This window comes from Indicator indicator, chromosome 10 (genome assembly GCF_027791375.1).
Source record: "Indicator indicator isolate 239-I01 chromosome 10, UM_Iind_1.1, whole genome shotgun sequence".
Classification (NCBI taxonomy): Eukaryota; Metazoa; Chordata; class Aves; order Piciformes; family Indicatoridae; genus Indicator; species Indicator indicator.
This window is the reverse complement of record NC_072019.1, coordinates 17626536-17651456: the sequence shown is the minus strand read 5'-3', so window position 1 is coordinate 17651456 and position 24921 is coordinate 17626536. Positions and strand designations below refer to the sequence as shown.

Here is a 24921-nt window from a genome sequence, read left to right as displayed (position 1 = left end):
AGTGAAAACTTAATGGCTCCTTTCAACTTCAGATTCCACCTGTTTAAGGCCTTTTTTTTTTTTTTTTAAAGGAGTGAATACACCTGTACCTATTCTCTGGACTTTTTAAATTGAGTTGACTGCAGGATGCTACAAACTGAGAAACAGAGAAGAAATCCTTCCTTACTGAAAGTGTTGGAAGGTAACTGTATGACTGACTTTAATGGTTTGGTGTGCCTTTTCATGTGCTACTTCTTGCTTGGCGTATACAGAAAGCCAAAGGCTTAGAATTACTTCAAGAACTTATCAACTAAATCAGATTGCAGTGCACATTGCTAGGTGCTATCCTGCAACTGGAATTAGCAAAGGGTTATATCAGATGATGAAAAGATAGACTGATTTAGGATTGTATGAGAAATTAAACACCTATAGAAACACGAGAGAAGTTACTTGGCACTTCAAGGATGGGAGAGGGGCAAGCTTTAAAAGCTGACACACATGCCAACAGCACAAAAATAATCCTCTGCCCTCAACGCAAACTAAGACTTCTGGTTGACCAAGCAGGAAAAGAAGCTGGGGACACTCAGTTCTGAATGGCATAATCATGGTAGTAACTAATAAGGTTCTATCACTATATGGCTATAGCTGACATCTGTTTCAAGTCATGCAGAAAGAAAAAATAAATTAAAATCATTTTGGCATCATAGTTAAATGTGAAATTGTTGAGCCATCAATTCATCAACATGACAAAACCAGAAAACCAGAAGTTCTCACGGTTGTTTTTAAAGTGTTAACTTCATTAAGCTTTCCTTAGAGAGATTTTTGGTATTTTGAAGCCATGTCTTACTTGTCCATTTTCAAAATGCGTCCAGAATTCTACATGAGTACCTCAGCAGGAATGAATTCTCTTCAATTTCTGGTAACATTTATCAACAACATCATCATTCATTTATCAGAAAAACAAGCACTTTTTGTAACATGTGAGGATGTGTTGATGTCTTTTCTAATGATCTATTTACATAGATCCGTGACAGGAGTATTTTGGTCACTTGCTTATTCTCTCACACTTGAAAATGTCACAGTTCATCTGTTTATACAGCTGGATAACTACACAATGTATGGCTGAATGAAGCAGTGTTTTCTCAGCTCTGAGCCATCAACAAGCAGGTAATTCCTAATGTTCTTCCAGTTCAAGGATATGACTACACAAAAATAAAATTAATTGTAGTCAGAAAACAGCTGTCAAATAAAAATGTTTCCAAGGAAGGCCATTCTTTCATAACTGTACAAAAGCAGACCTACAAATATACTGTGTGAAGCAGTTATTGCAGCTATGAAAATAACCCTAAAAACTGAAAAGTTTTGCTACATTTAGTTATCAGTCAGAAGCTACAAATCTCTTTACGGAAACTGAATTGAGACTTTCTGGACATCTGCTCTCCATGGCAAAAAAAAAATTCCAACAGTATAAACTCCTAAATGATTAAAAATGACCCACTTTGGCATTCATAATTTTCCAGCAACTAAATACAAAATAGCTTCTGGCCAAATTAGGAGCCTCCACATTTAGTAGAATCTGCAGGGAACTATTTTTCAAAGGAAAATATTTCTATGCTGGAATGGAAAAAAATTCAACAGGAAACCATTGACTTCACAGGCACTAGAAACATTACGTACATGGTCTGAGAAGATTAAAAGTATCTGTAATAACTCCTGCATCCTTGAAAACAACCTACAGAATGTTACATTTTCCCAAGAATAAATTAAACCCCTTTCATTCTCCTGCTGCTCACTCACCGCCCACGTTTTAGTCAGCCTGAAGATGGGAGCACTCTGTAGGCCTGACACAACTGCCATAAGAGCATGCAGGTTATTCAGCTCGTACAGTTTCTGAGGACAAAAACAGATACAGTAACATAAACAACATTCCAAGTGCTGTCAACAATGCCTAGATTAAATAACCATCTAGGAGCGACAAAATTTTGCATGTTCTAAACCAAAGAATTCGTCACAGTGAACTGCTGTACACTCCTATCATTTTGATGGCACCTCCTAATTTTTTATTACCACATCCATCCAGGTTTGGATTAGCTGTTTCACAGTCCATAGAGAATCCTCCCAAAAGCTCCATAAAATCTAGAGCTTGGGACATAGAACACAAGTGCCAGCAATTTTCTGACTTTGAAAGCCAACAAATTCTTTTCATAGCGTTTAGCTGAATTTTAAATCTTAACATGCCAAAAAGGACAACTTCATCGTGAATGCTGTTATCATGGCAGCACTTGGTATTCTGGCACTGCAGCTTTATATAGCTATCAAGCCTGCATCAAAGCACCCAGAAAATACTACTGCAGGATGAAATCAAGCAGGGCATTTCAAAATAATAGTGTAGCTGATTAAAAATGAAAAAAGGGCATTCCCAGCTGCTGCCTGCATTGAAACAGAAATCATAACCCCCAGGATAGTAACTATTAAGTCAAATTAGTTCAATATAGTACAAGATATCATCAGAGAACTTCTAGGAATACAACTGATAGTTGTCAGCACAAAGAATTCCCTGTAGAGCAGATTGCAGCTTTTCTGAAGAAAAGTTCATTAGTGTGACCTATGCCACCAGGCTGCTTTGCTAATAGATTTGGTGTACACAGAAAAATCCTTCAAAATGCATTAACCACACTTTAAGTTCATGTTAGCAGATGTATGTAAGCAAAGCCAAGATAGATACAGTTAGTAAATTCAGAAATAAAAAAAAAAGGGGGTCCACACATAGTTTCTTACTTTTTGTAATTTTTACAACTCATGGGTGAGGAAAGCTCAGCTAACTATTAGAGCACATACTTGTCTCAAAACCAGCAGTATTTCAGCAGACGTTGCTGTCTGCACTCCACTAATGAGATCAGGCCTGCTCAGGGTGCTGTGCCCAAAGCAGAGCCTTTGAAAGTTCCATCCAAGTACTAATCAACCTTGATCCTACTTGATTTCTGCACTATGTACTTTGGTTTAACTAACAGTAGAAAACACATCTGGTAAATTATATTATCTAATAAACTATATTTGAAATAAGGCATCATTGCATTTCCTTAGTTGAGCTATTTTTTCCATTTCAGGACTCAGGTCAGTATTCCTGAAAGCTTTGTTACACAGAGAAGCCAAGCAGCTATTCATGTCAATAGATACAACCACAGCTAAATCAGGTATCAACTAAATATTTACACATGTATATTTTTGACCTGACCAACTTAAGTATAACAGCTATCATCATGGTGAATCCCACACCACATCCCTGCCTCCCCTCCATCCAAATTCTTACCTTTGCAGTTTTAATGTAGTGGCTCAAAACCTCAGCTCTTATTTTTAAGGTTTGGGCATGCAGAATCTCTCTAACAACCCAGAAGCTTACCTAAAAAGAAGAAAATTTGCCTTTAAAAAAATTAGTTCTAACATTACATTTGTCATATTTTTATTTCATAAGTAACATCCTACAAGTCTCACAACTTTCAGCTTTCGTCTATAAAGCTGAATATATAGGAGATGCAAACCCATATAACCCAAATGCTAGCAAAAAAACTTTCTTCCAAGTGTTTTTGAATAAAGTTTTTCTTCAAAAGCTATTCTGTTCATTCACACCCATGATATCTTCTACCATTACATAGTCAAGCAGTTGCTTAAATCCAATTAATAAAGCCACCTTATATTTAGAAACATATTTTTATCTTCACCTTCTCCATTTCTTAACGGGTATCCAGAACTCCAGTAATTTGCTGGAGAGCCCATGTTCTGGTACTTGCTTTCCTCAGTAAGTGTCTGGGTGGCTAGAACTTTTTCATTCATACAGTATCAGGCTGGAAGGGACCTCAAGGATCATCCAGCCCAACCTTCCAGGGTCTTTTTAAAATGCGTCACATCAATTAGTTGCGTATACAGACCCTGGGGTCTATTTTTCTAATGAGGAAAGCTCCGCTGCTGCCAGTACATCTTAAAAAAAAACCAAACAACCAAAAACCCACACAAAAGAGAAAACCAACCAACCAACCAAACAAACCAAACCCAAACCAGCAAAACCCATACAAACTATGCAGACTCATTTTCAGGCTAAGTTTGAGGATGAGGTATCACAGACATAAAGCAAATGGCAAAACTGTCAAACTTCAAACTATGTTCTCCCAAGAAAATAAAATCCTGATGAAATTGTGGTAAGAGTCTACAAAATGAAGGAATACAAAAACTAAAATTGAGTTATAGGCTTTGGGTTTGCTTTTCCACAGCTTCAAAGCTGCACTATCAAACTCTCAAAGGAGTTGAACAGCTTCAGCTGCAGTTTCACTGGAACTTAGGAAAATCATAACCAGACCAGTATCACCTGAACACAACTGAAACATAAGATAGGAAGGCTCTACTGTAACACAGGGTTTATAGTTTGTATTCTTGTGGCTGGCTATGCCAACTGCCTGCTAATACACAGCACAGTACCATACTCACTTGCTAAGTTTTACAGGACTAACATCACAAAAATCAGTTATATCAGTATATATGAAGAATGGTTGCTCCATTTTGTAGTTACATGAAAGAAAAAAAGCTATACTTTGAAAGTTTTGTTGACACTGCTAATCCTTACCTTCTCTCCTCATGTCCTCTGCTCTCTGATACTTTAGCATAAAGGTGAATGACAGAAAATAAAGTAGCAAAGAGGCAGCAAATGGTAATAAATATACTTTTATTCATGGATCCACTCTAAGTCAGGAAAATATGAACATTTAGCAAGATACAGCATGACTGCTGGTTACAATCCCACTGAAAACAGTGTAGGAAGATATCCGTGCTCTCCTAGAGAAACACTGTCAACCTGTCATGCTTCTTTGATGTTTAAGAATAATGCCAAACTACTTCTTGTAAACTAACACTGCCTGTGGATTCAGGTTCCTGCCCAAAGTTTCAGTTAAAAAGGTGAAATATCCTGTTTATCCTGTTTCACATTGTGCAGCATGATAGCTCTTCATAGAGCAGAGTGCAAGAAGATTGGCACCTCCAAAACCATTACATTTTCAATGAAGTTAGAGTGATCTGATGAGAAGTGGGATGTCAGAACACAACAGCTCTTTGGGACCGGAAAATGGAAGACTTACACAAAAGCCACAAAAACCCCACAAACATCTTGCATAACAGCTGCTTTCATTTTCTCTGTTTGTCTAAGGCTGTATCAGCTAGGAAAGAGCCACAGTGCTCGCTTTTCTTTTTCCTCTCTTTCTTTTCCTCCTTTTAATAGCAAAGTGTCTTCAGATAAACAGTTACTCTGACAAATATAAGAAGTCATTCTGTGCAAACTGCATTAGTATATAATACATAAGGACTAAGCACATAAATACTGAAGTATTTGACAGTACTTCAAAATACTGTTACGTTAGACATCAGCTTGATGTTCTGCTGGGGTTACGCAGCTTGAGATAACGAACACTCCCCTTGACTTATGAATGAGTTTCTAAGGAGATACTTATGCTTTGAAGTTCACAGAACCACAAAATGTTAGGACCTCCAGAGATCATCAGTTTCAATCTTCCTGCCAAAGCAGGATCACCTCAGACAGGCCACACAGGGATGCATCCACATCAAGGGAATTTAAGTTTTTAACATAGATTTTTATATCATAAAGAATTCTGTAGTGACAATTCATGTATTGCTGCACCTTAAAATCCCAAATCTGTTTGGTCCCAAGTTCCCAGAATACTGCAGTAGACCAGACTATGAAGCACCTGCTCAAAATACAGAGCAATGCTCATTTTATAAGGATGAAAGACCAAGCAATTAACTATGTTGGCCCTGACTTCTGTGAAAATTTGTTAGTGCAGCAGTGGCACAAGTGTTGTGCCATAAAAAGAAGCCTGGTTTCTACCCCAGTCCCAGCCAGAGCCAGTCTCAACACTTCCAAGCTATTGCAGGAAAACAAGGTTTGTTTGCAGAGATGAGATTTTTTTTTTTTTTTAATAACATGTAAAAGAAATCACATATTTAAAGCCAATACTTAACAGCAGACATATAGATCTATGGAGTACTGTGTAGCAATGTATTCTTCAAGGATTAAAGAGTCTTGGCATGGAATGATTCCACTGATTCCTCTTCCCTGAACTCGATCTGTTTTTACAGACACCTCATATAATTATCACATAAGGAATGCTGGAAATACACTACTCCATCCTCAGTGGACTGCAATCAACTGCACATAATCATTACTATGTCCAAAACACTATCGGCAGATCCATTTGCTGTGAAGCAGCTGCTAGTGATTAAATATTCTCTTTGCTTGTAGAATGGGAGCTGCTCATGGTTTTCTTTTGGCAAGTTGGGGGCGGGGAAAGGTAGGAGAAAAGATGCATAACGCATAATATAAACAGTGAAATTTCAAAGGTTTACAAAAGTTTGATGAAGTGCCTGACAAAGGCAAAAGTCACAATGACTTTTTTGATTACCAATTTTTGGTTTCAGCATTAGAAACCCCCTCCGGTACTGGGGAGGTGCTCAACAGGAACTACACTCTGCTAAGCAAGCACCTGGGATAAAAAACTTAGCACTAGGAAGCAAACCAGGCAAGGAAGATGGAAATTGCTTACTCCACTGTGCCTTCTTATTCCCAGCTGTCACTGCTTATCTGACTGGAGTTTATTTTTGAGATTCATTGCTCGCAAAAGGATGATGAATCTTACGACATCACTACTGGAATGAATGAGTCCTCTAGAACCATGCATTTGGAACAAGAGGCCCACAGAACATCAGAAGTCAAGGGCTGAGGCACTAACATGAATAGGAACCTGCAGATGAAATAATACTTGTCCCTTCCCTCCCAACACTCTCCAGACCTACCATACAAAGGTAAGACTGATGACTTTTCTTGGTGTCAGAATAAAAGCTGATGCAGATTTCTTGGAAAAGCAAATAGTATGTCACTCAGCCATCAAAGCTGCATGTGGCAGTTTCCCAGAAATATAGGTTAGAGGGAAATCCACCCAAGCATCTGAGCAGATGTTAAATAGCTGGACTTGTTTCCTCTTTACTACCTATTCTTTAACTTTTCAAGGTAGAGCTTCTCCTACAAGCTACTACAACTCCTAGATCAATGTTCTTGGCATATGACATCTTAAAGAGAGCAGAAACAAACAAGAAAAAAGAAATAGGAAAGAAGACCTAGAAATGGCTCCCAATCTTTTGGCTTCAAATACAGTTCACAAGACAGCCTAAGCACCACAGCATCAAAATGCAATGGTCCTAACAATATGAAAAACAGTGAAGCAACTCGTCCTCTTCCACAATTTAATGGTGAATTGCAGTGGCTCAAAGCACTTACTGGCTACTTGTTAAAAAAGGACATTTATTCACTTCTTGGGAGATAATCAGTGGAACAGAGCCTCAAACTGGCCTGTCTGGATTGCACTGGTGACTCCACAAAATTCACTGACACAGCAAAGACACACTCTAGATTTCACCACTGTTCTTGTTTCAGTGGTGTCCCAAGGCCAATTCAGATCCCTGCCAAGGTATTTCTTCTAGATATTAAAGGCAGCAACAACAGGCATCTAAGTAAGGGAATTTCAATTTACTGAAACCCAGTAAGAAAATTAAAGCCAGGGACAGATTCTGTCAGGTGGACAGGTCTTGACTGGAGCTTAAAGATGACAGAAAAGAAACCATTAGCAAATATATTCTCAGTGAAGGAGCTCATCAGCTCGCAGAGGAGCACATCCAACTTTTGTGGCTGTAGAGAAAAAGCACATGGACCAAGTAAGGCTTAATTACAAATCTAAACCTTACGAAAGAAGAATTGCCAGCTGTATTTGTAGAAGTGGTCTCAGGCTGGATATATAGTCCAATAAAGGAACCACTCCAAAAGTTACACCAGGAATATGTCAAGTAAATGCCACCAAAAAACTCCAACCAAAACAACAAAACAACAACAACCACCTAACAAAACCCAAACCCCTGCCTTAAAAACCGCCATGATTTCAGGAGATAGCATGGTTGTGGTAAGTTTGCTGTGTATGTTTTCTCTTCAGTCAAGAGGAGAATCAGGCAAGTGTCCAAAAACCACATCCAGACAAGCATTCCAGACATTAGAAGGTTAAGAAATATTGTAAGCGCTGCTGATGAGAAGTAGTAGGATTTGGTCATATCCTGACTGTGAGCAATAATGGAAAGTGACAGAGTACATAACAAATGTTAGAAAAAATAGAAAAGTTAGAATGTTGGTCTGAGTTTTAGATGACTAACAAAGATGTCTATAGATGTGAAACTGGGTGCAGACAATAGGACTGGAATAGAGCTTGTTAATTTTGAGACATTATTAAACATTTACAAGAGAAGAGATGAGGGTAATAGAATTACTTCATCTGCAATACAAAATAGGGCATTACACAAAAAAAGCATTACAGTTTTGAGGCTTGGGTGGCTAGCTACATAGCTGGAGTCCTACAGCTTTAATTGTAGAGAAAGCCAAAATGCTGATCTTATTTTATAACTTTGCATAGAGAAATTTCTAAATAAGAAACCCACAGATCTCACATTGACTGGCTGAAAAATTATGCCAAACAGAGTTAAAGAGCAAGTTTTGTACAGTAAAATTCTTGGGAATTTTTACATTTTACCCATAATCAGCTTAAAAATGTAGCCATCGGGCTCCTATTTCTGGGGACAAAAACATTTATGTGGAGCAAAAGACACTCGACTAACACAGAAAGAAATCACATCTAATTACTACTCCAGAAATCCTGTATGGTAAACCTTCAGCCTCTAACAATGATTCTATCTTCATATAAAGCACATTTATGTGCTGTAGAGAAAGCACACAATATATGTCACGTTGTATCTTCCTGTTTAATCGATAACTGCTACTTAAAACAAAACCCCAGCTAATTCTTCAGTGCTGTTTTGGTCTTTTTGTATACCTTGAAGACGAAAAAGTATCTGCTGTAAGGAGTTCCTTTAGTAGTTAGCTGCCATCAGCAACAGAAGTGATGTGCCATAACACTTAATTCTCCAGACTTTTTAAACATGTGTGTGTAATGACACTGGAACAAAATAACTCACGTGATTGAATCTTCTGGTGAAAGCAACAGCATTTGGTGCTGAACTGTATTTCTCCTTTTTATTCCAGCCACAGCTTGCCAGCTCCTGGGAGAACAAGGATGATTTTTTTTTTTAAATTACTGCATAACACACATTCAGAGCCATGAGCACAGAGAGGCAAATCTTAGTTTGAAAAAGTAACAGAACAATAATACATTGAAATAATAAATATACACTTTCCTGTTTTCTTCTGTAAACTGAGATTCCATGATTGCCATTTCTGAATTCTGTTGAATTAGTTTTTTACACTTCATCTTTTGCTGAATTAGGAACTTCTTTTTTTCTCAATTCAGCTTATATTAGAAACCAGTGAAATAATTCAAAATCCATTTTGTTACCACAGAAAATTCTGCTTTCATGTGAATACGAGCTAGAGAGATCCAAGTGTTCGTTTTCAATTGCTTTCTGAAATACTTCAAGTCCTAAGAAGACTCATCTCAATCAATCTACACTTTCCATTATTTTAACTTGGCACATTGCATTTAAAAAATACCAAAATAGTAATCTTTTGCAGCAAGCATAAAACAAATGCTATTTCCAGTTTTCCCTTCCAAATGAGACAATTTTATTTTAAGTTGAACAACACTCAGCACTTAAATAGTTTTGTGGAGTAAAAAGCAGCAAGGGGACCTGCTTTTAAGATAGAAAACCAGACATCACATAGTTCCTCTACTTAAGTCACCCTAACAACTGTAGGCCTGCACATTCTAATTACTGGTAAAGCCTTAAAAAGCATTACTTTGGCAGTACAAAGTAACAGTCCCTCTTACTTATCTATCAAACTTAATCATCAGTTGGGCAACTAACTACACAATCTTCCTTGTTACTTAGAATCATAGAATCAGTCAGGGTTGGAAGGGACCACAAGGATCATCTAGTTCCAACCCCCCTGCCATAGGCAGGGACACCTCACACTAGATCAGGCTGGCCAGAGCCTCATCCAGCCTGGCTGCAAACACCTCCAGGGATGGGGCCTCAACCACCTCCCTGGACAACCCATTCCAGGCTCTCACCACTCTCATGGTGAAGAACTTCGTCCTCATGTCCAGCCTGAATCTCCCCACTTCCAGCTTTATTCCATTCCCCCTAATCCTATCACTACCTGATAGCCTAAAAAGTCCCTCTCCAGCTTTCTTGTAGGCCCCCTCCAGATACTGGAAAGTCACAATAAGGTCACCTTGGAGCCTTCTCTTCTCCAGACTGAGCAGCCCCAACTCTTTCAGTCTGTCCTCACAGGAGAGGTGCTCCAGCCCTCTGATCACCCTTGCTACCACTTGATTCCAGTCAACAGTTTTAATTAAAAAAAATCACACACCCCAAAAAATTTCACACACTAAAATGAGCTCTTCTATTTGTACAAGGGAAAACTTCTCTGCTTTGAGGGTGATAGAGTTCAGCATTGTTTTCCAATGACAAATTCAACAACGTTTGACTGTACATGTCAGGGTGCATGTAAAGATTAACAAGCTGAATTAAGATATGGATATGGCACAGTCCAGTAGACATTTCGAAAGAAACTCAGACACCTACACCACTTCAGTGTCTGCTGTCGAGACACTTTTAGACAAACTAAGTGCAAGCATTGTGTGTCTGGCTTCTTCTGATTTGAGAGTTAATCTGCTTGCCCTTTTTCCATAGGAAATGAACACAATTTAAAGGCACATCAGATATGAGATGACAGACCTCTGTCCACCTGTGAAGGAGCACTGAGGGACGGTACGCTGTCAGTACCTTCAACTGCTTTTGTGCAAACACTTGAGAAGCGTCAAAACAGCTATCCTTCTTCATATGGATAGTTTCCAGTGAAGGTTATCATATGAATTTCTTATCAGTACATCAAGATTTCTTCAAAGAAGTTACTTTCTAGATGTAGTCACCCACTTTCTCACAGTTTGAAGTTCCACTATTTCATTCTGCTATTCCCATTTAGGTTGTCAATAACGAGTTAGAAGAGCAAACAACACTAAATGTACTTTCTTGACATCTCATAGAGACATTCTGTAGGTCTGCTCACACAACATAATCAGGAGGTAGCATCAAAACAGCAACAGATTATGAGGTATGGAGTACTGGATCAGTGCCACTATATCTAACTTGCTTGTTTGCTTCCTTGTGGTTGTTAAGACATTTGACGGTTCATCCTGTGCAGTGCTGGCAGTAGACTGCCAAGAATAAACTACTATCAAGCTCAAGCAGTGGAATTTCATTATCAGCAGATCATTAGGAGAAGTTGTAATCAGTTAAATTGGTGGTTTGATTTTTTTTTTTTATCCAGTCCTTTGAACCTCAATGTAACTAGAGACGAGGCACTGCGTAAAAGCACCCAGAGCTTATTCGACTTCGTAACTTGGGGGTGGGGGGAAACCCACAAAGTAGTAATGCTTCAGATTAGAAAAAAAGAAGTGCACAAACACACATAAAGAAAATATTTTAAAGAATCAGATAAAAGGGTAACATGCTTTAAAGTTTTGGAAAAGAGCTTTAAAAAAAAAAAAAACAGATTGCCTATTAGAAGACTAGGATAAATATATTCTGCTGATCAAAAAGACACTAAGCGTGCCCAGGAAAAAAATGTCAGGAATCAAATGCGAGACTCTTTGAAGGAGTGGGAAAAAAAAAAAAAGGCAAAAACAAAACCCAAAACCCCAAACAACACCCCCCCAAAAAACACACAACAAAAAACACCAACCAAAAAACCCACAATATACATATAGATTAGGAAATAGCTTGCTGAAATCATGAAAGCTAAATCACAACATTTTCAAGTACAGACCAAAAGGAAGCCCTCAAAAAATTCCGTGGGTATACAAATGATGCAATCAATAATTATGATGAAGAGATTCAGCAGGTTTTGCTACTTGAAGCCAAATATTTGTCAGCGTGCCAAAAGACAAAAGCCTGCTGCCAATAAAATAGCTTCTGAAAGGCTAAAGGTGACTGATGAGCTGGAAAACTTCCACACTACTGATGAAGTGGGCAAACTGAAAAATAAACCCTGTAAAGTGCAAACCAGTGCCCACAGGAAAATGCTAATCATACAGAAGTGAGGATAAACAAACTCATCATTCATTGTAGTCCCTGTGAAGATTATGAAACCAACAATTCAAGTCAGGCTGCAATCAGAAAAGAATCTTATCATGATCCTTTCCCAGTATATCACACCCACCTTGAATACAAGATGTTGTTACAGCCATTTTCTTTTTTCCAAAAGAGGTATGAACCAGTAAAAGGAACAGGATGGGATGAGGTATGATCTAAACCATTATGATCAGAATAATCAAATCAAGATGCTTACTATTTAGAAACATTAAAACCCAGATACTTCATCTGAAGCACTAGTTGAACACATTTAAATACCAACACCTCGTTCACCTATTATTTCCAGATATTTTTGTGTTATAGAACTATCTGCTTCAGAGTTATATGAACTGGGACAAACATTAAGAATTATTGACATACACAACATTTTCCCGCCATTTAAATTTGAAAACACAACCAGTTAAGTACTTACCTCTGGCTGAATTGCTTTAAATACAGGGACATCCATTAGCGTTATCTGCCCCTGAAATGAAGAAAAATAATCATAAACCAAGGTCAAAGTTAACCTTGCATGCCATGAAATCGCTGTGCTGCATGAGAACTTTATTTGTTCTGTTTCCTTTTATTTTTTTAATTTTAATTTTGTAACTAATTTGAGACATTTCAGCTCCTACCAGAGAGCTCTCCAGCATAACCAGAGAATAAACTTAACTTTACATTTAATAAAATAAACTATGATAAATTCTTCTCAGGAGCATGATCCTGTAGTCACATATGCAAGTCAGAGCTTGAACTCCCAAATAAGACTACAAGGAACTAACTTCAGTTGCTCAAGTTCAGTTTCTCCTCAAACCTTAAGTCTTAGTCTAGGTGTTACACAGCTCTTAAAACATCCCTAAAATTCTTCAATTAATACTTGCACCATATTTGAAGAACTAAGCTAAGTAATTACTCAGTTGCACAGCAACAGTTAAACAGACATCTCACTTCTAGTAGGTCAGAACCACTAAGTACAGTTCCATTCTGGGATGTCTTTGAAAAGGGAAAAGGGGAACTCAGAGTTAAACAGCGAGTTTTGCATTTTGAAACACATTCACAGAGCTTTATTTTAATTATACAATTTAGGATTGCTGTCTGCCTTTGTATCCAAAAGCAACAGACCTTACATTTCAAAGAATACGCAGGCAGCCCCGAAACAGCAGTGCCATCAAGTTAGATATCACAAATAGCTTTTTAACAATGAATCTGGAGACCTTGGTCTCATTCCTCACATGTAAGCTGCTTTATTCCCATTTCCTTGAGAACAACAGCTCCCCCACTCACACACTCTGTGCTACACTGATGGGTTTGTGACTACCACAAATCACAACTGCAATTGAATGCCATTGTTGGATACCTGAATAACTTCTCAAATAAAGTCAACCTTGAAGAATGCTCTAGTAAGAAAGCAGCACCTGTCCTACTGAGACGTGTTTCGCCAAAGACAACCAAATCTACATTTTGTAGCACATCTCCTTGACCTCTAAAATCATTTTTAGATAGGAATTCTGGCAACCAAACATGACTATAAAAAAAATTATACAGGTATTTTGCAGTACAACATCATAGAAGTAACAAGCCCTTTCTGCATTTTCTTTTTTGCAAACTTTCTTTCCTGGGCTCTGCCTTAGTCAGCTCCTCCTTCTTCTGAACAATGATGTTTTAGAGCTACAGGAGATTTTTCTAGTCTTGGGTTAAAGTGAGATTAAAATCAGATCCATTTAACTGAATTCACATATTCAGCTACAAACCAACCAACCAAAAGGACCCACACTCACATGAGGCATGATTTGCACCTACCCTTCAACAGTATCTACAGACTATTTAAACACCATCTTAAAAATATATCCTTGAACTGCCATTTTTAAATCTGGTAAAATAATCAACCTATCAGCTGCAGCACCTGTCTCAACATAACATATAAGGTACCTAAAAAGTTTATGTGAAATCAAGGACATCAGTCAGATATATCCCCCCCCAAGTTTGTTTTAAGCAGCAGCATTTAGTAAGAATGGAAATTCTGGAATATTGTAGGCCAAAGTATTCTTTGTCTTCAACATAACTTCTCTATTCCCTTGTAGCCATAGCAACTGCAATACAAATAGATAATAAACTTTTGCCAAAAACAAAAGATGCTTTTCAAACTGAAAGCACTCTTGCTAACTAAAATCATTCTATTCTTTTATGATGAAGCTTATGAAAAAAAAAAAAAGAATCGTGACAGAATGAAAATGGTTTATTTTTCTAAAATTAAAGACTCTTCCAGCATTATTTTCCAGCCCATCAAGGTCAGAAATACAGAAATCTTCTCACAAAGCCCTTTTTTAAAAGGGGTAGTTGAGGGGAGACCTTGTTCTCTCTACAACTACCTGAAGGGAAGTTGGAACAAGGAAACAGACAGCCTCTTCTCCTTGATGACGAGCAACAGGACTAGAGAAAATAGTTTCAAGCTGCACCAGGGGAGGGTCAGGATAGGTATTAGGAAATATTTCTTCACTGAAAGGGTTATCAAACATTGGAATGGCCTGCCCAGGGCAGTCACCATCTGTGGGGGTGTTCAAGCAGCATGTGGACCTGGAGCTTAGAGACATGGTTCAGTGTTTACCCTTCAGTGCTGGGTCAAGGCTTGGACTGGATGATCTTTGATGTCTCTTCCAAACAGATATATTCCGTGATTCTGTGATCTTGCCACAAAAAGTACTGGCATCAACAAGACATTCCAGGCGAGGGAAATGGACAAATTTATCAGAGTGCACCCAGACAACAGGAACCATTCCAACTGTCATTAATAAAACCCATTTTATGCAAAAGACTGATATTGTAGCTTCACACCAGAATTCACCCACCAAAATACATTTTAAATGGACATATTAAATGGGTGTGTCAACACTGAAAAACCACACAAACACCAAAATTCACAATTAATGTTCATTACTTAAAAAGATGACAAATTGCTATTAAGTACAGTATTTAAAAACTAAGTCTGAGAACATAAAAATCCTCAGCAAGTTTTAACAGAAATATCTGTCTTCTGGTACTAGGATGTTTTTTCTTCCTTATCATCTTGTTGTTTTCACTAAAAGCAATATCCATCTTCAAGACACTGTATCACATCACCGCTTGTTGTAGGAAGGTTCCTTTCTTAAGAGAGCTTGCAGTTTCTCCATTGGGAGTTCAAGCATTTCAATTGCTCACAATTCAAAGAGGTAAGCAACTGATAGCTGAACATCTGAGCTGATGGATACAAAGTCATTTGAGTTTGTAGACAGGATGTTATAACTGCATAAGGGTTTTAAAATACCTTCGTCAAAACAGAATGTTTTAAACATTAACTTATTCATATTTATAGGACTAAATGCTTCACTGAATTTTTACCCTTTTAAAGGTGCTTGTTCACTGCAGAGTCAAAATCTGGAAGGCTGGCATTCTAACTAAAAACACCTGAAATGACACAACTTTGGAAATGGGGTTTATGTTAGCTCCCATTGCTTATTATTGACATTCACAAGAAAAACTACCCTGACCAACCAAATCAAGGGGAATTTAAATCCCAACAGACAAAGCCACTAGTTTGATTTCTGCAGTGAATGAGATACAAGGCCTGAACTTTCCTCATTTCAGATCCTTAACCCAGCCAACAGAAATACCTGGAGATCTCCCTCTCCTAAATGTAGTTTCATGATTTAATATTCAAACCCACAATTTTAAGTGTTCACATCCATTTGTTATATTAAGCAAGCCAACCATCACCTCTCTGGGTTTTGAATTGTCACCTGCATAGATAAAAAAAAAAAAAAAATCACATGTACAATGCAAACCTGTGAAGTTCTTACTTAAATATTCTGATTACACAAAGCTAGGGAAACATAGTATTTTCTGCCTTTCCAGAAGTGATCTGTCCATCAATTTTATTTATATTTTAAGCTACCTCTTCACAGTTCAGGAAATGAAAGAACTGAATGGAAGTTTTGTGTTTGTTTGCCCTGGATCCTAGGTAACAGTTCTAGAACATGATTAAAAGTATGTTTTTAATGTACAGCTAATATATATCCCAATTCTCAACCATTTGAACTCAATAAGAGAAAACCATCTTTTAAAAAACAGTGAACGATTATCTTGCTTATAACACACTGGAAGAGTAGCTGGAAGTTAGTTTTTCCCTCCTTGCAAATCCATAGAAGCTTTTGCATGTGGTAGAAAGACGTTGCCTAGGTACAGTCCTCAGCAGCCAAATTTAAAAATATTTTAGCTCTCCTGAGTGTTGAGATGTTGAGCTTGTTAACAGTTAAGTACTTCAAGACACTTCAAGACCCTAAACTATTACCATACATATAAAGAGATTTACCCCTCTGAGGGAGATCTGTCAGGTTAGAAATTTTACATCCAGACAAGTAAGAACTACATTTCATATGCTGCTTCTTTTGAGGAATATGGTGGAACTCCGTGAAATGTTTAAATATTCCCCAAATCTTTCTCTGTTCTATGAATACATATGGATTGCCTTCCTGCCATAAAACCCTGTAACTTCCAGTTGCAGTTAACACCACTGCATTGACCTCCTCTCCAAACTCCTATATGAGAGCTACTGTGTGATCTGGACTATAATCACATCTTTCTAGCCCCTAGACCTTCACAAGCATGAACTCCTTCTATCAGGCTACTTGCTATACTCCAGGTTTTCCTGCCACATACCTACAGAAAGGACAGTGCACTTTCCATAGAGCTCCTGGACAGATACCCTCCCTGGGAAAAGAAAAACTGAGCTTCTGTCTGAGATAAAAAAAAAAAAAAAAACACAAAAAAAAAAAATCAAATTTTTTGCCTACATTTTGGTTATTGAAGAAAACTGCCATCATCTGATTTTCCTCAAAGCCATGTTGTTTGAAGCAGCACTTCGTAAATTGTTTCTTAATCTGAATTTTTAGAAGGAATTATATTTAAGCCTTCCAACTTGGCTTAGCACTGTCTCTCCAGGCTGCCAGAATACTTTTTCTCACTGAAAAAATAGCTAAGCCTCTCTTAAGCACTGCATCAGGGGAATAATTCTGCTGCCCAAACTGAACACTAGGGTATTGAAGTTCCTGTGTTGAAACTCTTACTTGTTTTCTCACAAGGTCCACTCTAAAACTGTTATCATTAATAGTTCCTCCATACACTAAAGTTACTGCTTCTTGTACTCATTGGGAAGATACTTATTCTCCAATATTCTTCTGTAAAATAAAGTTAACAGGGAGACGTGCAAGCAGAAGTCCATTTTCATCCAAAGCTTGCAGGGCCCAGTACTTCACTCAAACTGCTTTCAGATGCAGCAGACAGACTTGCCTCAAACTCCCTAAATCTACCAACAACCAGCCTCTGGAGAGGCCAAAACCAACACTCCTGCCAGGAACCACATAGCACAACTCGCACCAGTAGCTGCACAGGAACTCACAGAGGGGACACAGAGGGGACCATGAGTCTGCCAGAGTCCTGCACAAGACAGAACGTTCTGAGGAAAACTTGGGCCAGTTTAAGTTAGTTTTGTTCTGCCTGAAGGGGCAAAGAAAAAGAGTTTGTTGAACACTAAGCCTCAAAATCCATTTCTGCATTTTTCTTACACGATGTTGTTCCAGAGCTCTCTACGAAACACTCTTTATGCTCTTTCTTCAGATACAGATAACTTGTTATCTGATATTTAAGTGTTGCAAGAACACCTCTGAGAAAAATTCCTTGTTTCCGAAACCATCAATATTCTTTTTCACAGCATCCATTTGACAAGGCTTAACCAGATTAAAAAATAAATACATGCACATCTCAGTGTGAGCTTACATGATAGTTCTTTCAGAGACCAGGGCAAAGAAAAAAAGAATCCTTCTTAGACAACTAGGTGGGAAAAAAAAAAAAAAAAAAGGCAATGGATTTATACAGCTGCCCTTCCCTTAATTCTACCTCAAATATTTACACCACTGTGGTGAAGTTGAAGTATAAAATGGAAAAGTGAGTCAAAAAAAGTAATAAACTGTCAAATAATTAAACAGTAGCAGTCTAAGGAATACAAATTTACTGTAAAGCAAAAAATAAATATTTCTTCAACCTGAGGTTCCCCAGCATCCTAATTTGGAGGTCATGTGCTCAAGCATTTTCCTTCTTTCTTTCACTTTCACCAGCCCCCCCTTTCTACTGCCACTGCACCATTAACATATCCCTCCCCCACAAATATTGTGCCCTGTGTGCTGGAAAACCACACTTCTCCCTCCAACAAAAATGGGCAGCATTCACTGCCACCGTGTCTACCCTGCACACACAGCCGCTCCATCAGCAGGGCCAGACACCAGTGGGTAGTCCTGGCACCAATGCCTTCTGTGGCTTTAGCCTTTCAATGAAGAAGCAAGCAGTGAGCAGCCTAAAAGCAGGCATTTGAAACAGACAGTCTCCTTACTGGTTACAGGTAGAAAGCTGTCTGTAGAATCCTTAGGAAACAAATGTGTCTTACTGCATGCTCATTGAATAGGATTCTTTTTCCCCCACACACATGAAACCTGCAGACATTCAATACAGCCCCTGGAAAAGTTTGTTTTTCTTAAAGGGGGACAAAGCAAATTGTACATTTCCACAGCTCCATCTGAAGATCTCACCTGGTTCAGCTGTAACTTGAGCCTTTCAAAAGCAACCTTCAGGCCTACAAAGAACTTAAACCAGCTGGTTGATACCGACATCCAACTGGACTATTACATGTAGCACAACCATGATTTCTAATCTGTTCAAAACAGACCCTGTGAAGGGCTGGTGTGTTTTTGCTAGACAGTATGAGACCAAACAAAGGACCATTACATGAAACAGCACACATCAATCTCACATTCAGGAGAGCGTGAGATGGCTGCCAAAGGAAGGAATATGGTAATAAAATCACAAAAATTATCTACACTTGGACTTCTCCTTGGATTGGTAAGTAGCTTCTCAAAAATACAGGATTACAAGCCATAGCTTCTGTACTTCAGCTTGTCTCTTACCCACTAACTGACTAAACAGATCTAGTCATGAAATAATGATCTCTAACTTGCTGGGAACTGAAAAGGCATCTGTGTGTCTCATAGTGGTACACATTCGCTAGCATGAATCTTATTCCAGTATCTCTCAAACTTAATTATCTTCCCGATTTTTGCACTTCTTTCTCCAGAGTTGTCCTATCTGTACATAATGACTCATTTTAATCAAAATGTAAGTCATACTGGAAGGTACAGGGTGAGATTTGCCAATGCTGATACTGACTTTATCAGTTAACTCTCACCTTTATGCTACCAATGCATTGGAAATCTTTCATTCAATCCAAACTTTCCTATCCATTAGACAGATTTCTAACTAGCTCTTGTGCAGCAACTCACTTTTATTGACATTGTCACATAATCTTTTATAGCCTTTATATCTTTTATAAACAGCTCAAAAATATTTCCTCAGTTTACCATAAAAAAGACTAAATTTTTTATGAACAGGAGGCTGAACATGAGCCAGCAGTGTGCCCAAGCAGCCAGGAAGGCCAATGGCATCCTGGTCTGTATCAGGAATAGTGCAGCCAGCAGGACAAGGGAGGTTATTCTTCCCCTATACTCAGCACTGGTCAGGCCACACCTTGAGTCCTGTGTCCAATTCTGGGCTCCTCAATTCAAGAGGGATGTTGAGGTACTGGAAACATGTCCAGAGAAGGGCAACAAAGCTGGTGAGAGGTCTGGAACACAAGCCCTATGAGGAGAGGCTGAGGGAGCTGGGGGTGTTTAGCCTGGAGAAGAGGACACTCAGGGGTGACCTCATTGCTGTCTACAACTACCTGAGGGGAGGTTGTAGGCAGGTGAGGGTTGGTCTCTTCTCCCAGGCAACCAGCAGCAGAACAAGAGGACACAGTCTCAAGTTGTGCCAGGGAGGTATAGGCTGGATATTAGGAGGAAGTTCTTCACAGAGAGGGTGATTGCCCATTGGAATGGGCTGCCCAGGGAGCTGGTAGTCGCCATCGCTGGAGACGTTGAAGAGGAGACTGGATGAGGCACTTAGTGCCATGGTCTAGTTGATTGCTTAGGGCTGGGTGATCAGTTGGACTGGATATCTCGGAGGTCTCTTCCAACCCAGTTGATTCTATGATTCTATTCTATGATTCTATTCTGAAGTAAGTATTAGAATTCAGCTTCCACTAAGGCATGGGTGTCAGCAGATTGCCATGCAACCATTTTACAAGAGCTGTCACTGAACTACAAGTTTGCTGAAGCTTTCAGAAAGCAATTGGTAGCATACTCATGTCCGATCTGTGAGGGACATTCCCCCTTGTTGCCATGAAAATCTTACTAAGAGAGCTTTGTGTTCTCATTAGTGGTAGTATTCCCAAGGTCCTGTCCATACTACATTACTCTTACAGTCTTCACATCACAACTGAAATCAAGATGAAGATTTTTTTACTTTTCTGTAATTGCAGGACTAAAATCAGGAAGAATAAGGAAACGTCCTACAAAATAAAAAGCGTAAGGGTCAAAGGTACTTTGCCTTCAAGTTACCTAAGGTTTTGGCAAGTTTACTTATTTCTACAACCTTAAGCAAGAAGGATTAGAAGAAGACGGCACTCAAAGCAAGCCCTGCTGGAAGAGCTGATAAAAGCACCTAGGGAAACAAATATTAACAAAGAAGTGAAGCTATGTACAGAAACATTGAAAAAGAAATTAAATTAATTCTAACCTAGCCAATGGGCTGAACACTGACTACCAGTAATTTTGCTCAATTGTTCAGAATTCTATCTGTAAGATACTTCAGATCCATTTATGGGAAATGAAACCTGAGATAAAGAACTAGATCCTTTAAAAGGGAGAAGTCTAAGAATAAAGATGGTTTCTTCTGGGGAATTGAGAAAGCAGCAAAATTATACCAGGCAGTATAAACCAAAAATATAACCATAGGTTTGTAATTGTAATGTGAGATGCTTCATTGAAGGATTCCTGTTTGTGAATAGAACTCTACTGTTTTCATATTATACCTCAAACTGGGTAAACCCACTGGACTTCAATAAAGATTTTTATCTAACCAAGATTTACTAAGTAAGTAGTGCTTAGAACACCCATGAAAAAAAAAGGGTCTGCACATGAGAGATGAAGAATTAGACAGAGACAGTAGAACAAAAGGATTATGAAATGTGATACAAAGCCCCTTTGTATATTTTGCTGTCCAGGAGAAAGAGAGCAAATCCACAGTAAGTTAGCTACTCTGCTGCACAACAGCATCCACCACTTGCTAAACAGCAGAGCTATTCAAAGGAATCTATAGCTATTCTGGCCTGAATGCATCATTCCACTTGAATTTATGCTTCTAGCCCCAAAATACCTAAGCACTTAGGTTGCCTTTATGTAGGGAAGTTGTAAAATAAAACTATAAGGACAGTCAGCCCCAAAAACATCTTCCCACAAAAAGCAGGTGATGCATTACCCAGCTGTTCCTGACAAGAGAACAAGGAAGAGGCCTAAAACACATGACTTGGACCTCAATCAGGAATAAATCTCATTAACTAACAAAGGAGAACTTAATGTGTGAGCACCAATTCCTAATCCAGATGCTTTAAATTTTCGGTGTGCTCATTAAAACGAATTTAGCCATTAATAATTAACAGAAATATATGTTTCTGATTCAGAAATAGAACAAAGTTAATGGGAATATTTAGTGATACATAGTAGCATGCATCGATAATCTCCCCAGGACAACTCACCATGAATCTCATCATTTGAATTACAAATGCAGTAAGAGCAAGAGCATGTTAGCAATCCTTCTAGTAACATATTTGGATCACTTAGAGGGACCAGCTGTCATCTTAGCCTCTACAAGTAAGGTAAAAAAAGCTAATTTTAAAAATAACCCAGTGTTTTGGTTAAACATCTTTACTCATTGTTTTTCTTTCTGAAGGATACTCATTATCCCGTACCACTGCACCTGAAAGAAGAAAACACTCCCCCTAGATGTAAGAATTGGCAGAGCTAAAAATTAAAACACCTCCAGAAAACACAAGTGCAGATCAAGTACGTTCTTGCAACTACAATAAGCATGTCTGAAGTAAGAAGCATCATCTAGATTTAAGAACCTTTGGTCTGCATTACATGCAAAAGTGTGAAAAATGCCTGGGGTCCAAAACGATCACTTAAACAGAATACAGGCAGTAAAGAGCCGGACACATTTTTGAAGCCTACAGATGACAGAAGTCAGGCAAAAAACTGTATAGAAATGGGGAAGCACAGAATAAGCTGCCAAGAAGATTCACACTAAAATTACTTGAATTGCTTACCGCATATTCTTCTGGAGTAACCTTTAGAACATCAAACACCACTGCATCAAAGCTCTTCTTTAGCTCAGCTGAACCTTTGTCACTCAAGGATTCAGAGCTGCTACTCTTCTAGAGAGACAAACAAAAGCACACTGCTGATACTTTGGTTCTCTCATTTTGTGGGGTTGTTTTTTTTTTGGTGGTTTTTTTTTGTTTGTTTTGTTTTTTTTTTTTTACGCTCCCAAAAGCAAAATTTCTGTTCAAACATCACTGTTGACAGAATTCTTCTATTGGGCAAATATCAATTAAAAGCCATACAGAGATCATATTTTCTCTTGACAAAGACTGCTAAAATCAAAGACTCTCAAATTGACTTTGATGTATTTTAAAGGTGTTTCTCACCACACAAGTTACATTTCAACATGTAATTACATTTCAATTTTATTGACAGGAAAGTTAATAAAACCAGTAATGGCAGCAGTACAGCAACACTGAATTTCAAACAAGTCACATTTGCAAACAATACCAGATCCCCCAATATGGCTACCTACAAAGTCCAAAGGTAGTCCTACGACTACCTACAAATATTATTCAGCTTCCCTTCAGAATACAAATATGGTTCAAAAAATTAGCACTTTGAATGAAATTAACACTTCATATTGGTTTCATGTGTTTCATATATTGTTTTCACATGTTTTATATGAAAACAATGGATCAGTATTCTGAGTAATCACTTCCTCTTGTATACAGATGCAAATCTAGATTCTGTTCAGTCATTACAAGACAGAAGAGGCTTTGCATGTTTCTTGCTTCTTAGTTTCTTCTCACTTTCTGAAACCTGGCATAAAGCAAACTCTTGGCTAAAAAGTAAGAAATAAGTACGAGGCACATGGATAAAACCCACATGAAGGACCACAGTTACTCCAGTCATTAGTTGCATCATATTTAAGGTTGCTTCTTCACCAAGCAGTACACTTGCCTGAAGCACAGTATGGTCCTGCATGCTTCAGCAACAGCATAGCATTGATGTAAGAATTAACAGAGTTCCTACAATAGATTTGCTAACACTTTGGAGAGAAGAGAAAGAAAACTAACACTGGTGCACAGAGCTTATTCTCAGAACTGCTGGGAGCTCCAGCTCAGCTGTGGCAAAACATAATGAGCATAAACCAAGACCTGCCTAGTCTTATGCTGCTGACTGCAATATATACTGAAGGCAGATTTTTCAGTTTCTTTCACCCAAGTACTAAAAGACAGTAACAAAAACAAGAAACAGGGCAACACATGAAGAGGGAATGATTTGAGAGTTTTGGGGATAAAAAAGGAAGGAAAAAAACAACCCTACACCAAAAAACCAATAACATGTCCAAACAAACAAAAGCCAAAAACAACCAGGTCTTGCAAGCCCTCCAACATTGCTAAGAATTTAGGAATCAGTCACAGTTCCTGATAGCTCTTCATATGATCCTAAGCAAAAAGAACTCAAAGTTCTAGTATTAACTTCACTCTGCCCCTTCTTTTTCTTTGCAAGTAGACAACAACTGGGAAACTAATACCAACTTCAAAATAAGAGGAATCAGCACAGGAGGCCACTTTCCATTGCTCGGCTGATAAAAATGCTCTGAACTCATGAGCTATTTACTTCTAGATGGCAAAAATTTTGGTAGGCAGAAGGGGACTCACACCAATGCCTGAATATAGTCTAAGAGACGAAGGGAACAACCTTATTTCAGTGTTACTGCGCCAGGTTATCCCTCGACACACACACTCACAAGTACCCATCAAAGCAGAGAACATTTCCCTCAGGCTGTGCCAGCACAGCTTATTGCCCTAAAAGCATCCATTATTGTTATAACTAGAAAAGAAAAGCTTCTTTTGTCTGGATGTGATGGAAGAGAACATAAAAAACATGGCTTTGGCTATGGCAAGGCTGTAAACATTAGCTGATGCTTTAATTTGGTATATAAAGATCAGAACTTTTAAGTTATTCACAACTGAACTGGGGGATATAAGACCAAAACAGAAAATGAGCATCTCCTGCACCAGGTCTGTTAAAAGGAAAACTCACATTTTGGTGCATATTTTAAAAAAATGGAGTGCTTATAGTCTTAAGTATCCAATAAGTGAGTTTTATGATCCTTACCTCTGAAGCAGTAGCTGCAATATTAACACTGCTGGACTGTCCGTTCATTAGGTCCATACTGCCCACACCATCAACCTTTGGCCCTACATTTACAGCAGCAGGATCATCTCCAAGGCAACTGAATAACCATTCCTGCAAAAAACAATCAGAAACCATTTCATTCACCTGTTTTAAACAAGATTCAGTATCTAAAATCCATAACAAAAAAAATTAATACTTCCAAAACGTTTACACAACTTTGAGGTCCAAACCTCAGTCTAAAATTACCTATTTAGGGAAGGCATAACTGAAGATTCCACTCTGATCTGTTGCTTACTGACAGGATAAACTTTCATATTTTCCATACTATTTT

The 24921-nt window shown here is 38.3% G+C and overlaps 1 protein-coding gene across 2 annotated transcripts in view; it reads right to left on the bottom strand.

The window, feature by feature from the left end:
* Nucleotides 1-24626, bottom strand: part of RALGPS2 (Ral GEF with PH domain and SH3 binding motif 2) — an 80281-nt gene extending 55655 nt beyond the window's left edge. For both annotated transcript variants that reach the window (XM_054383934.1, XM_054383935.1), the window contains exons 1-6: nucleotides 24570-24626; nucleotides 22448-22555; nucleotides 12599-12649; nucleotides 9049-9132; nucleotides 3290-3379; nucleotides 1777-1869 (exon numbers count right to left, since the gene is read on the bottom strand). In XM_054383934.1, coding sequence (XP_054239909.1) covers nucleotides 1777-1869; nucleotides 3290-3379; nucleotides 9049-9132; nucleotides 12599-12649; nucleotides 22448-22555; nucleotides 24570-24626 — 483 coding nt within the window. The remainder of the gene's footprint in view (nucleotides 1-1776; nucleotides 1870-3289; nucleotides 3380-9048; nucleotides 9133-12598; nucleotides 12650-22447; nucleotides 22556-24569) is intronic.
* Nucleotides 24627-24921: the final 295 nt, after the last annotated feature.